The following is a 14,012-nucleotide window of genomic DNA, read 5'->3' on the forward strand; positions in this document are numbered from 1 at the left end:
TACATAAACAAATCATCATTCCAAACCAACTACAGGGAGCAAAAGTCTCTTTTGGGAGAAACTGTTCCATCAAAGTTTCTAAACAAAGATTCCAATCAGTTCTCATAAATGTCTAGAGACAAATAAAGAGGAAACACAAACCAGACAGCAAACAGCAAAGTGGTGCCTCAAAGAGGGGAAGATGAGGAGTGAAAAGCATGAGAAAGGTTACCTATAGGTTTTCCATTCTTAAGCCACACTAACGTGGGTGGAGGAATTCCAGTGGCATCACACACAAAGGTGACAGGATTACTGATGGATTCACTGACCAGCTCTTGCTCAGAGCCTTCTATACTTGGAGGCACTGTGAATGGAATGGAAGCAGTAAGAATGTTATGTAAACTGATTTGGAAGTGCCTAATCTGCTAAGTTAAGTTTGTGTTATTATAAAAACTATTGTAGATGATGCAGAGGGTGCTTACCATAAACATTGAGATGGAAATTTTTATCATCTCGTCCCGCAATATTTATGGCTTTGCACACATACTGTCCTGTGTCAGAAACCTGAAACAAAAACAAGTTTTAAAAGAAATCATTATGGATTCTTATTTTCATGCTACAGTTTAGAGACATTAACAACCTGTGCCTCTGCCAACTCAAAGTGCTTCTCACAGGATGAAAAGCCTCCAGGAAACACATGTCCCATGTACAGCAAGTAAAACACACCACTAAAGAGTGAAATAATTGCTTGGCAGAGGCAGAGCAGTGGCAGATGCAGCCTCCCCCCAGCCTGGCCCACCTCTGCAGCCTTTATCCGCAGGGTCTGCCCGTCTGCCAGGACCTCCAGGGCAGCAGAGTCGGGGAGGAGGCGGCCGTTCTTGTACCAGGTGATGACGGGGGCAGGGATGGCGTTGGACTCGCAGTCCAGGGTCACCGGGGTGCCCACGCGCACGGTCAGCGCCGTCACCGACGCTCCCCCCTGCGCCTTGATGCTCGGGGGCACTGGGGAGGGAGCCCACAGTCAGCTCTGCATTGAAGCAATGCAGATAAACCTCCCCACACTTCCCAAGCAACAAATACTATTTCAGAAAACAGTAAAACACAAACCAAGGACAGTTAGGAAGCTCTTCTTCTGACTCTCCCCAGCTTGGTTCCTGGCAGTACAAGTGTACTCGCCACCATCCGACAGCCTGGCTCGGGGAATCTGCAGCGTCCGAGCACCTGGAGTGAGGAGAGAAGGCTGGAGTTTGCTCTGTGCTGACTGTGCCAATCCCAAAGGCTGGTTTAGAATGCAGGTGCAACAGGCTGAGCACAGGCACTGTGCTCCACGAAGAGTGGCCATGGGCCCTGTCAGGACAAACCAGACAGAAGCTGAGCCCAAAGGCTGCAGAATAGCTGAGATTCCTCACCAGGCACAATGAAAGTGTTGGAATTTGAACTGATAGGCTTTCCATTCTTGAGCCAGATGAGATCAGGAGGTGGAAAGCCCGTGACCTCACAAGTCAGAGAGATGAAATTATTCACCACCACGGTCAGATTCTCAGGGTTAGTCCCAACAACACTTGGAGGAACTGTGGAGAGAGAAACACATTAATAGCACCTATTACTGCATCAGCACCTATTAATCATTAATAGCACCTATTACTGCATCAGCAAAGGATTTCCCACAAGATCATGATTTACTATATTAAAGCTGAATTGCTGCATTTTGCCAAAGGGCTAGGCTGCAAAAATCTTTCACATCCTATGAATGGATTCACTGCTTTTTGGATGCATCTGCAAATAAGACTGAAACAATCTGAAAAATTGTCGTTCCTGCTCCTGTACTTCACAGCAATGTCAATTACTCCATTTGCAGTCCTCCTGTGCTGGAGGCTTGGGAGGGCTAATGAACCTACAGGAGATCCTGGCAATGCACTGCCAATTTTCTAACACTGCTCATGGACATTTGCTGTGTGAGGCAGGACAGAGCAAATTCCCACTGTCAGGATATGTAGGATGACTATCACTTCTTCCTGATTCCTTGCTGCTCCTGTTCTCTCTGGAACAATCAATTTTCCACCTACAGAGACCCCAAACTTATTCCTCCCAACACAGTTCAGAGTGGTTCTGTCAACCAGACAAACCTGTTGCTTAGCAGTGAGCTAAGCACTGGAAAATCCTGGCATGTAGCATTGCTCCAAGGGGTGCATTCCTTAAGCTTACAAGTCCCAGAATTTTTAAATCAAGAATAGTTTGACATGTGACCTTTCTACAAGAATGATTTAGAATGAAAGAACTGTAAATCTCTTCCTTTTAATAACCCCCAAGCTCCAGTTGCCATGTTTTTGCAGTGGGGATATATAAAACACTTAAGAGGAAGGCAAAAGCATGTTCTTGGCTTTATTGGGTGGAAAAATCATTCCAAAGAACACATGGAATCCTCCTCTTCAAAGACAGAAACGCTGAAGTATTTTGGCCCATCTCCCCCTGAAATGCTCCAGCTGTTTGCTGCCACTTGAGTGACACAAACCAGTCATTAAGGCAACTTTATGGCTCCTCTGGGCACTGCACAAACAAGAGCAGCCCATGTAAATGGGGAATTCAGCCTGTATTTTTCAGCTTGGAATAACTGAAGAATATTTCCCTGATAAAGAGGATAAAATGGTTCACCAGAGCAAGTGGAGAATTCTGATGTGACGGCATTTGATAGTTATTTATATTTATTTACTTTTACAGTTCATCTTCCACAGATGTGATTATTGGCAGTGGGTAATTTAATGTACAGGGCCAAATCTCAGCAGTCTTTAATGGAAATTGCTTAAATTGTGGCAGTGTTGATTTCAATTTCTGCAGCAAAAAGCACCCACAAATGTACCACAGGTAATCTGCTTATGCAAGTGTATCTGTATGTGCATAAAGTCACAGTCAGGGGCTCAAATACAGCACTCAGCATGAAAATTACCTATTATTTCCCTACTATTTTAAATCTGGGTGCTTATTTCCTATGTTTTAAAAGGTGTTATATTTGTTTTATTATTCAGATAATCTTCAGTATTTTATTTAAATTTATGGGAGCAGTTCTATTAGAAACACATAAAAATGCTGGGAAACAGTCTTTTGTGACATTGACAAAACACAGATCCTGCTGCTTACTGATAATGCATTTTCCTTAGTGCTTCACCCTGTGTGGTCTTTTCCTGAACAGCTACACTCTAATTTTTCAAATTAAACTGCATTAAGAAAAATAGACCTAAGTTGCTAATACTGTTGAGTTAGAATTGAAACTTCATGCAAATATTTCTTTTAGGAGAATAGTATTCAGCCATAGTCACTAAAACCAGATGTTTTTAAGACAGAAGTTTAAATTTAAACACAAATGTCATGAAAAGTGAAATATTTTGATTTAAATGCAAAACTCACACATCAGGAAATCTGGGCAGACTCCACTGTCTGACCAGAAAATAATTTCTCAGAGAGCAACTCTAGAGCAAATTCTTCCCACGACAACACTATTTTTGGCTAAGTGCATTACTGAGTAGCAAAAAGTGTTATAAATCTGTGCCATGTAGTAGGTAAATTTGCTGCATGTGTGACAGAGGAAAAAATTCAATTATTCTGGGTACAATCATTTGACTCCTCACTTTCCTGGGATGCTGGTACTGTCTTTAAATGGGAGAAAGTACAGCCCTTGTTTTCTATCAGATAAAGCAGAAAAACATGTGGCTGCCAGTATTCCTTGTTGGGTTGAAACATGGAATGGAACAGAAGAATTAGTGGGAATGATACTTCTTTTCTCTTCAGGATGCAAATCTGAAAGTGGGCAGAAATAGAATGGGAAGTCTGGGTTTTCTCTGAAATGTTAATTAGAGATGTCTTGATTTTCTGAAGTTATCGGGAGAGGGAAGGGGAGGTAGTGGAAACTGTTTTATGAAAAATGCCCTGATTGTATTTTTCGTAGAGTTCTGATGCCTAAAGCCAACATTTACTTTGACCCTATTGTAACTTCACAAGAAAACCAAAAATAGAGAACAGAAAGGAACCTCAAAGGGCACATTTCTAAACTCCAAGCTTTTACAAGCTATGTACCTTTGTTTGATGCTTTCTATCATTTATTTCTTTGAAAAAATGCATTTTCTGAATATATCAAAACAGGCTATAATCCAACCTACTTATAATTCATGATTCCAGGGCTCAGCAACTCCACCTGGGTGAACACAGCCACCACACAAGGCTCCCTCAATTACAATTCCCACCTTTCTGGAACACAAATGAGGAGCCAAAGCCACATGGTATCAAGAGCCATATGTTTTCAAGGTACTTTAAACTGATATTTGAGTTCTGGTCTGTCAGAATCTCCATCACACCCAGTATGGCTCACATGAATGAACCTGAGGGGGTCTGAGCAGTCTGCTAAAAAATAACACACCCAAGCTGAACCAGCATTTGACAGAAGTTATGGATGACCGTACTTACCGTGAACATTGAGGTTAAAATACTTCTTGGCACTTCCAGCTATGTTTTCTGCAATGCAGACATACCTGCCAGTATCTGTTATTTGGGAATTCAAAATCTAAGGCAAAAAAAGACAAAATACAGCTTTGGAGCTAATATATAGACAACTCACTGCCAAAGAAGCAAGTGGAGAGGATTAAGCCCAGCTCTCTGCTTTCACTGTTTTATTCAATTTCGTTCATCAATGGGAAGGGAAGTTCTTCAGCATACACTATTTTCACTATTTGCTCAAAAAAAAGTCAGTAATATTTAAAAGTTAGTGATTTCAAGTGATGTGGTTCATAGCACGATCCCACAAATGGTTGGATCTGAGGAATTACATGACAGTGACAAGCAGCAGGTGAGGGACAGGAACAAAGGACAAAAACTCCTAAGGTGCTATTTGCAGTAACTTGTAGAAAGAAGAAAATACTTCCTACTCAGCAAAACCAGACAGTTTTTTGTTGCCAACCCCCAGTTTTTCCACTACAAAAAAGATGACACTACCTGTAACCTCCTTCCATTGGACAGCAATGTCATCCAATTGTCATCCTCTGCCAGGAGCTGGCCATCCTTCTGCCAGGTGATCCTTGGGGAAGGGCTCCCAGTGGGAATGCACTCCATGGCTGCCTCCTTGCTCACCAGCACAGTCACCTCCTCAGCCAGGTCGCCGTCAGCCCCACTGATGGATGGGGGAGCTGCAGGGAGCAAAAGTGAGGAGAACACTCACTCAGCACCTCTCAGGTGGTTGTGAGATTAGAATGAGTTTGAAGGAGGAAAGAGTGAAACCAGTGACAGATAAAGCCATCCCATGAGTAGTTCAGCTGGAACAACTCAGCCTAATTCCAAGGACTGCAGCAGAACTACACTTATTCACAGCATACAGAGAGAAAGAGAGGTGAAAATGTATCTTCCAAATATTCCACTGTGTTCTTTGCCATCAAAATAGAAGATAATTTCCAAGGCAGGACCCCTTTGTAACAATAAATCAGTATTTTCAGTGGTATAACACTGCCATAAAAGCAAAGTGTTACCCAAGGCTAAAGCACCGACACATCAACAGACATAAAAGGTCATCCAAATGGTTGTGCAGGCATTCATTAACCTAAATCCTCAGTTCCCTTCAGGCTTTGGGAGTTCTGCAGGAATTGCAGAAAATGATGGCCAAAATAAAGAAAGAGAGAAAAGTCTTGGTCACAATTCTCAAATGGGAAGCTGAGGAGAGAACAAGAGATACCAAGATAAAACCTGGACTTTTACCTATGCTTTTCTTTCTGGTGAATGGTGAGAGCTGTAACACAACTGAGCTCCTGTAACAATGACCTACACAGGTGGAACTAAAACCATCAACACTCTGTTCACACAAATCAGTACAGCTCCAGCACCCTAAACACATTAACGTCATCGCTTACAAACACACATTAAAACACTAGGAACTCCTGGGCTGTAACGGTTGGTTATTTTGCACAGAACCCTTTTTAGGGCACTCAGAGGGGAAGGGGAGCTCACAGAGCACTCGGACGTCGTAGTGGATGGAGTCCTGCCCCGCCTCGTTGACCGCCACACACGTGTATCTGCCGGCGTCGGCCGCGCGGGCCCGCGCGATCTGCAGCACCCGGCCTCCTGCAAACAAAAGGCCAAGGCAGCATCAAGCACTCTCCATCATCTCCACACCACATCCCACCAGAGGCCTGAGCAAGCAAATTTATGAATGGTCAGCATTTGGTCTGAATTATAAGTAGCTGACGGTTTTTATTTGCTGGCTACTTTTTCTACAGGCAGATAGTTGGAGTGCAGCCATGCTCATACTGAAATGTTAGAAAAGAGCAATTAATTCCACATAAAGGAAGATCATGCCACAGCAATACGTAGCCAGGCATTATTCTTCCACCAAAAATAGAAATATTTCTCAGTAAGATGGCACAGAACTAATAGGCAAAAGGAAATACAAGCACAGAATATTCTGTTCCAAACTGAACAGATATTCACTTCTGAGGCTTAGAGGTACTTTTCACTCTATTCTTCATAAAAGCACAGTCATATACATATCTTCAGAAGGAGAGGAGTTCTTAGGAATACACTTAGGGAGTATTTGTCATTGCTTTCTCAAGAGATGAACAAGATGAAGAAGCAGGTGCTTCCCTTTTACCACTGCCCTTCCTTAAACACTCCATCCCAAACCATCTCTGCATAGCAACACTCATGACAGTAGGCAGCTCTTTTCCTGCCCCACAAGCTTAACTACAGGATTATGGTCATTTTTCTGCTGCGAACATGCTTTCCATGCCTCACTCCTTGGTTAAGAGGCTTTTCTACTCCAATTATCTTTGTGTCAAAGCAAATTTAATAAGGACATAAATCAGGAACACATCAGAGAGAAGGTATCATTGATGCATTTCATCTTGCAACACACTGAAGTGTCCAAGGCCAGGCTGGATGGGGCTTGGAGCAACCTGGGCTAGTGGAAGGTGTCCTTGGCCATGGCAGAGGGTGGAATGAGATGGGCATTAAGATTCCTTCAAACCAAACTGTTCTGCAATTCCATGTTTCACTGTGAGAGTTCAATGATGACATTCACACCATTTTAGGGACTACTTCTTAAATTATAGAAAAACAATTTAAGGCCAAGGACTGGAGAGAAACATTTCCAGCTAATGAAGTCTGAAAAAAACATTAAAGAAACGTTCTGAAGGGGAGAAGTGTGTCATCACTACACAAATACCAGCACTAAGGCCACTTCTTAATCACAGAATCATAGAATGGTTTGGGTTGGAAGGGACCTTAGAGATCATCCAATGCAATCCCCTGCCATGGGCAGGGACACCTTCCACTATCCCAGCTTGCTCCAACCCGGCCTTTCAGGGATCCAGGGGCAGCCACAGCTTCTCTGGGCACCCTGTGCCAGGGTCTCCCCACTCTCATAGCCAAGAATTGCTCCCCAATATCCCATCTAAACCCATTCTCTTTTAATTTGAGTCCCTACCCCCTTGTCCTGTCCCTCCATCCCTTGTGAACAGCCTGTCTCCATGTTTCCTGTCAGCCCCTTCAGGCACTGGAAGGCCACACTGAGGTCAGCCTGAAGCTTCTCCTCTCCAGGCTGAACAATCCCAGCATTCCCAGCCTTTCCCCACAAGAGAGGGGCTCCATCCCTCTGATCAGCTCAGTGCAGGGCCAGCGAGTGCCAGCTGGACACCCACCTGGCAGGATGAGCACTCTGTCACTGGAGCTCAGGGGATGCCCATCCTTAAACCACGTGAGCACAGGGGGAGGAACAGCATTGGTCTCACAGTACAGTGAGAGGGGGTTGTTGACAATCACATCTTTACTTTCTCCACCTCTTTCTGCATCCACCATGTTCCCAGCTTCCCATTCCCTGTAAGACTTTTGGAAGCTAGGAGGAACTACAACAAAGAAGAGGAATAATGTTAGCATTTTGCAGTAGAAGTAGCTCATTTTGAAGTAAAGAAATAAGAAGGTATTGTAATGTTCAATAGCAGCAATAAAAATTAAGTGTATTAAATAAAACCCTCCCCCACATTAAGTTACCCAGGAAAACTCTAGTTCTTCTAGAAGAAACAATTGAGCAATTTACTAAGTATTTTTTGAAGAGTAATAAATAACAGTGTAAGATGACCTGGTAACAAACACAGAGGGTATTCATCAACAAAAATACTTAAACAATGTGGTATCTGGTTTCACTCAAGCTCTCATTTAGTCTAAATTTTCAGAAATTATTCATGATTGTTTCCTTGTATTTACACACAGTAGGCCAATAGGATGCTTATGTCTGGGGCCTCTAAATACTACTTGAAACAGAAAAGTAAAGTATGTCTTAGTTCAAAACAAATGAAAATTTTTCATGGCATTTAGAGGAAGATCAGAGTTCCTATGTCCTTGCACTGATTTCACAAACACAACTTAAAAAAGAATAATCAACTACATGTCAGCAATTAGCAAAATATCCCTAAAAACACAAAAGCATTGGGTTTGACCATGCAAGGGTAAAGGACCTAAAATTATTAATTCCAACATCCCAGAACACTAAAAAAGCAGGCTAACAGGAGATTTTTATTACCCTTTTACCTTGAATATTTACATCAAATTCCAGCTCATCCTCCCCAGCAATGTTGGAGGCCAGACAAGTGTAGCGCCCCGTGTCTGACACCTGGGCCTCCTTGATGTGCAGGGTGTGGCCACTGCCCTGGATCAGCACATGCTCATCTGCCTGCAGTGGCTGCAATGTCAATTCAAATGACAATTAATACTCAGCAAAGAACACACCAGAAATAGCCACATTTGTGGCGGTGATATGAGTAAACTCAATCAAGCTCCAAGTTCCTGGAGACAACTTTCTTTTCATGGTTGTCAGAAACTCTGCATCTTCATCCTTCCACTCGTGGTGGCTGGTCTCCTCAAGGATGTGATTTTCCATCACTCCTAGCCCTAGTATGCTGCTGAGACGAGCAATGCCATCCCCATCAGGCCAGTGCTTTTGTGGCATTGGATCCAATCCCTGACTCACTGGCCAAGCTTCCAATACCTGGAAAATTCCCAGCTTTCTGTGAGGTGAACAAATGGATCTAACCCATCCTACAGATCCGCTGCCAGCAAGGACAGGGTTTGAACACAGAATGGACAAAGCAACAGCACAGAGAGACACAGGGTTAGATATTCCTGTGCCCAAATGTGGCCCACAGGTGACAGCAGAGGCTGCAGTGACACAGCCTGTGTGTCCAGAATACATTCATTACATGTGCTCATCTACATCAGCAGCCTGGTCTAGTGGGAGGTGTCCCTGCCCATCGCAGGGGTGGAACTGGATGGGCTTTGAGGTCCCTTCCAACCCAAATCATGCCATGACCCCATGCTTCCATGATTAGGGAGTCAGCACTGGACTCCAGTCCTGCAGGAAAGAATTCATTCAGTCCATGGACAGGATTGAGAGCCTTTCACCCAGGGCAGCCTAAGGAGGAGGAGCTGCTGTGCCAGTGGCCGTCAGGTGTGCAGAGTCACTGCCTTTGGGAACCTCTTAACTCCCCAAATTGAGTTGTTCTTTGGCAATACAGCCAGGACTCCCAGAACAGCAGGGGACACCTGAAACAGCCAGTGGGTGATGATCCACGTTACTCCCACATGCTCATTAAATCCAGGAAGAGCTGTTCCACAATGAGTGCCCTACCAAGAATAGCTCAAGTAAAAGATTACACTCTCCTTTCTTACAGAAGAGCAGCACAGTTCCTTTTTAATTCACCCCCTGTGCTGTATTTCAGTGTGTCCCCGTGGCCCTGCCTTTCCCAGCTCCCCAGACAGATCCATGGAGCGCTGTGTGTGGCAGGACTTGTGCCTCAACCCCCCCGGAGCAGCCAGATGCTCTTGTGGCTTTGTGAGCTCTGCCAGGACCAAGGGGGAGGCTCTGCAACTTCTGCAAGGGCAGCACTTGAGAGAACCATCTGTAAATAACAGGGCCTTTGGGGGCTTTACACAACAGCCACAGCCCTGTGGTCACACCATGGGATGCTCCTGCCAAGAAGGGCACTCCCTCTCCCAGCACAGGCCAGTGCCAGGCCCGGAAACTCCAGCCCTGGTGTCCCAGGCACTGCCAGGCACCCAGCAAAAGCCAGAATGTTGACTGGCAGAGGTCTGGCTGCCAGCAAACACCCCAAACTGCTGGGCAGTGCTTCTGCCAGCAGCAGGGAGTGAGAGTGACTCCCTGCATGGATGCTATTTCCAGGGACAGGGAACAACAGCTGTTCCTGTCCCACATCTCCTCAGAGGAAGGAATTGAGTTTGTGACTGGCCTGTCCATCCTTGTACCAGCTGATGGCAGCAGCAGGAATGGCATGAACTTCACACTCCAGGGTCAGGCTGTGGTTCACTTTGATCTTCACCTCCTTGGGGGACAGCCCTGTCCCTGAGACATCCCCTTTGGCAATGGTGGGTGGAACTGCACACAGACAAAGGCAGAGAGGGGAGAGACTGTCATGGCTTACCGACTGCTGCAGCATTTCAACATTAACTAAGATCATAACTTCCTGGAAAGCAAGTGCATTCCCCCAACAAACTGCCTCTGGCCCATAGCCAAATGCCAAATGATTACTATATCTATATATCTATATATCTATGTATCTATATCTATATATATATATATATACGTATGTATTTTCAGCTATTTTTAGTACAGTTATTATGTACAAAAATACACAAAATTGGGTTCAACACTTCTAAACATGCTGGTTTTTAAACAAGCAAACCTGACTACAGCCCTACCTAACTACAGCACTTCATTATTACATGCCTGGCTTCAATTCTATCAAGTTCAGGGTATTGTAGTCATTAAGGAGCATTTTAATGGAAACTAATATTCCCAGAAACATGTGTTTGATCACAAGTCCACACTCAGGGTAACTAGTCAAAACTCAACATTTCCACTGAAATCCCAGTGTTGCAAAATCCTGCTTCTTTCTGAATCAGAAGGAAAATAGAATGTTTCAAAATTCTTCAGCTGCCCCCCAGCTTGGTCTTTAATATTTTTGAAATTATGTAAAATGCTTTCAGAGAATTTTCAACTCATCTTTTCCACTGGGAATTTTTAATTTTTCCCCTAATACTTACAGTATCCTAATAACAACTGGCAGTTGCAATGGCATTTGGGGGTGGAGGGCATTACATTCCCACATAGCCATGCATTAGTAATGAACTCATTTGTCACCTTCTCGTTATTCCAAATCCAGAGGGGGCTTATTAAGGACTTGGTGTAATTAAATAACAGTATGGGTACTGTAAGGGAGAAACCAATTCCAAATCAGACTGGGAAATTTAAATAAAGTTAAAAATCATGCTTGATGGAGCCTATAATGAAGAGTTTGTGCATTAAAATTGAGTAGGTAGAGATTCTCAAAGGAAAATGTGCTGACAGAAAGATTCAAATAGGAAAACTCTTGCACATATGAGATGTTATGGAAGGATATTAAAATAATATCCTTCTGTTTTGCCTTCCTCAATAAAGCGTCCCATTAGATGTTAGAGGCCCTCTCCTGTTTTTCCAAAATGGTTTCTGTGGGATCTCAGCCTCTCAGGACTGGGGTGCAGGGTGACCAAGACCACCCCTGGGGGGCTCGGGAGTCCTGGAATGCTGCCAGAAATGTCTGGTGGCTAGACTTTGATCCCACACGAGAGACGACATCAGTATGAGGATAGGAGGATTTCACTGAGGTGAATGGTGAAAGGATAAGTTAATTGGAGTGTGAGATACAGGGTTTAAGATTTCTGTACAGGGGGGTCTAGAGAAGTAAGATGGAGGAATTGGGGCATGCCCTTCTCCTTCTTCCTCTTGGCCTCCATCTTCTGTGGTGATGTTGGCACTTTGAGATTGGTCCTTACCAAAAGTGCACTAGTTAATAAAAGTAGAAGGTATTGGAAGAAAATGATAAATATTGTATACGTAACTCCGAGTATAAAGATAAGTGACCGCCCCGAGGGCTCGCAGTGTGTGCCCATGGCTGACTGCTGAGCAGAACTCTGTCAGGCCCAGAGAAAATCTTTTAGATAAGCATTTAATAAACACCGAGACCGAGAAAAGATCTGAAGTCCCTTCTCGTCCTTTGGAGCGCGGGCTGCCCAAGGCCACCTCGGGCCTTCCCAGACCATCTAAACAGCCGAAAATCCGACAGGTTTCTGTGCTCAGGAGATTCTCTGCTCACATCTCTCATTGTGCTGCACTCATCTGACCTGAAAATCAGCTCCAAAAGAAGCATTTCAGAGGAAACTGGAGTTCAGTGTTTCTTAAATGTCCTCCCCTGAGTGACATAAAGGTTTTTAGCACAACTGCAGCATTGCAAAGGATGCAACAATCAGCTTTTCTGGTGTCTTTCCACCAGCAACGCCAGAGATAATACAGATGTCTGCTCAGCAAAGCCATTAATAGGAAATCTTGTATTCATCAGGACAGATAACACTGCAATGGGGAAAATGGAAGAATGCAAAATTAGAATTTCAAAAACTGAAAGCATTGCCATACTGTAGACTTTCACTTCATAGTGCCTCAGTGTCTCCCCAGCCTCATTTGTGGCGATGCAGGTGTATCTTCCAGCACTGTCCTGCTGGGCATTCAGGATCTGCAGGGTCCGCCCACCTGCCAAAGACACAACCTTTAACAGCATTCATGCCAGACTCTTGCTTCCCAGTTATTTAAATACTTCCTGCAACATATTTCCAACCCTTTGGTCCAAAATCTACTCTTTGAAGAGCAGAAAACCTGACTGCTTACTATGCTTACTACCATGTGTAACAAATGAGTGCATGATTCATCATGGCAGTGCCGTGGATCACAACTCCTGTTGCTTATGGATTCTTGGGAAATTTCTTAAGAAATTTTGTCAAGAAATTTGTGCAGGGAATTTCTTGAAGATATTTAGCCAAGACTCATTCTTTCTCTGAACACTTGCAGTTAACAAGGTAAGGTACTTGTACATCTACAATACTCCAGTCTTCCCTCTGAAGCTTGCTCCCCTTTTCCACTTCCACAGGTACCAGGGAAAAGTTATTCTACTGACTAAAAATGGCAAACTACTAATAACCTAGAAAAATCCCACCTCATTCTCTTTATTAATTTGTATCTCTCTCCATCTAATTTCCACATTTAATTGCAAGTCATTTATATTCATCATTAACTCATATGAATTTTCCCATCATTTTGCTTGTTGGTACAAAATAATAAATACATAATAAAACACAAATAAACAATCAGTCAATGTGAAGTACTTAAAAATATTGGAATGGGAAGTGCTAGAGAAGTACAGAGAATCTGAAAATGGGCTGGAAGGAACTTAAAGCCCATTCATGGGCAGGGGCACCTTCCGCTAGCGCAGGTTGTTCCAAGCCCCATCCAGCCTGGCCTTGGACACTTCCAGGGATGGGGCAGCCACAATTTCTCTGGGCAACCTATGCCAGTGCATTGCACTTAATAGAAATATATAATTTGATTTTTTTAAAGAAGTCTGTAACAGAAAAACATACAATAAAAGGATCAGGTGTTATTTCTCAATAAGAACAGGGTTTACCTGGCAGAATGCGGATGTTTCTGCTGGACTCTAAGGGATTCCCATCTTTCAGCCAGGTGATGGCGGCTGGGGGGTAGGAATAAGCTTCACAGACCAGTGAGGTGGGGCTGTTGAGGATAACGGTGATATCCTCTGCATTTCCTTGGCTGTCTGCTCCCACAATGCTTGGAGCCACTGGAAACAACAAAATCAGTAACCACAGGGAGGAAAGCCCCTCTCTGAAAAGCCTATTTTGTGATCCCTGTTCAGTCCAGGAATCTGGCGGCAGCCTCAGCTAGCTGGGGGGCAGTCCTACAAGAAGCACCAAAACCCAGACCCAGATAACACTCAGCAGGTTTTATGTTTTGTCCTGAAGTCAGCAATGATCCCAAACCAGTGGAATTCACTCCCACCCGTGCCTTTGTCAAGCACAGCTCCCCAGGAAGCCAGCCACCACTCCTTGAGCAGAGCTGCTGCTTGATGATCCTGGAAGGAGGGATGAGCCTAGGAACAAGGGTGTGG

The 14,012-nt window shown here is 44.0% G+C and overlaps 1 protein-coding gene across 1 annotated transcript in view; it reads right to left on the bottom strand.

The window, feature by feature from the left end:
* The window catches only part of HMCN1 (hemicentin 1), a 165,055-nt gene that overhangs the window by 38,891 nt on the left and 112,152 nt on the right, over positions 1-14,012 (bottom strand). The window contains exons 50-62 of the mRNA XM_054285795.1: positions 13,512-13,685; positions 12,470-12,583; positions 10,251-10,396; positions 8,536-8,686; positions 7,650-7,853; positions 5,962-6,075; positions 4,960-5,150; positions 4,435-4,531; positions 1,389-1,550; positions 1,087-1,200; positions 779-981; positions 462-543; positions 212-343 (exon numbers count right to left, since the gene is read on the bottom strand). Coding sequence (XP_054141770.1) covers positions 212-343; positions 462-543; positions 779-981; positions 1,087-1,200; positions 1,389-1,550; positions 4,435-4,531; positions 4,960-5,150; positions 5,962-6,075; positions 7,650-7,853; positions 8,536-8,686; positions 10,251-10,396; positions 12,470-12,583; positions 13,512-13,685 — 1,884 coding nt within the window. The remainder of the gene's footprint in view (positions 1-211; positions 344-461; positions 544-778; positions 982-1,086; positions 1,201-1,388; positions 1,551-4,434; positions 4,532-4,959; positions 5,151-5,961; positions 6,076-7,649; positions 7,854-8,535; positions 8,687-10,250; positions 10,397-12,469; positions 12,584-13,511; positions 13,686-14,012) is intronic.

The sequence above is a fragment of the Melozone crissalis genome, unplaced genomic scaffold (genome assembly GCF_028551555.1).
Source record: "Melozone crissalis strain CALT ecotype California unplaced genomic scaffold, PUWL_Pcris_2 ptg000045l_1, whole genome shotgun sequence".
NCBI classification, from domain to species: Eukaryota; Metazoa; Chordata; class Aves; order Passeriformes; family Passerellidae; genus Melozone; species Melozone crissalis.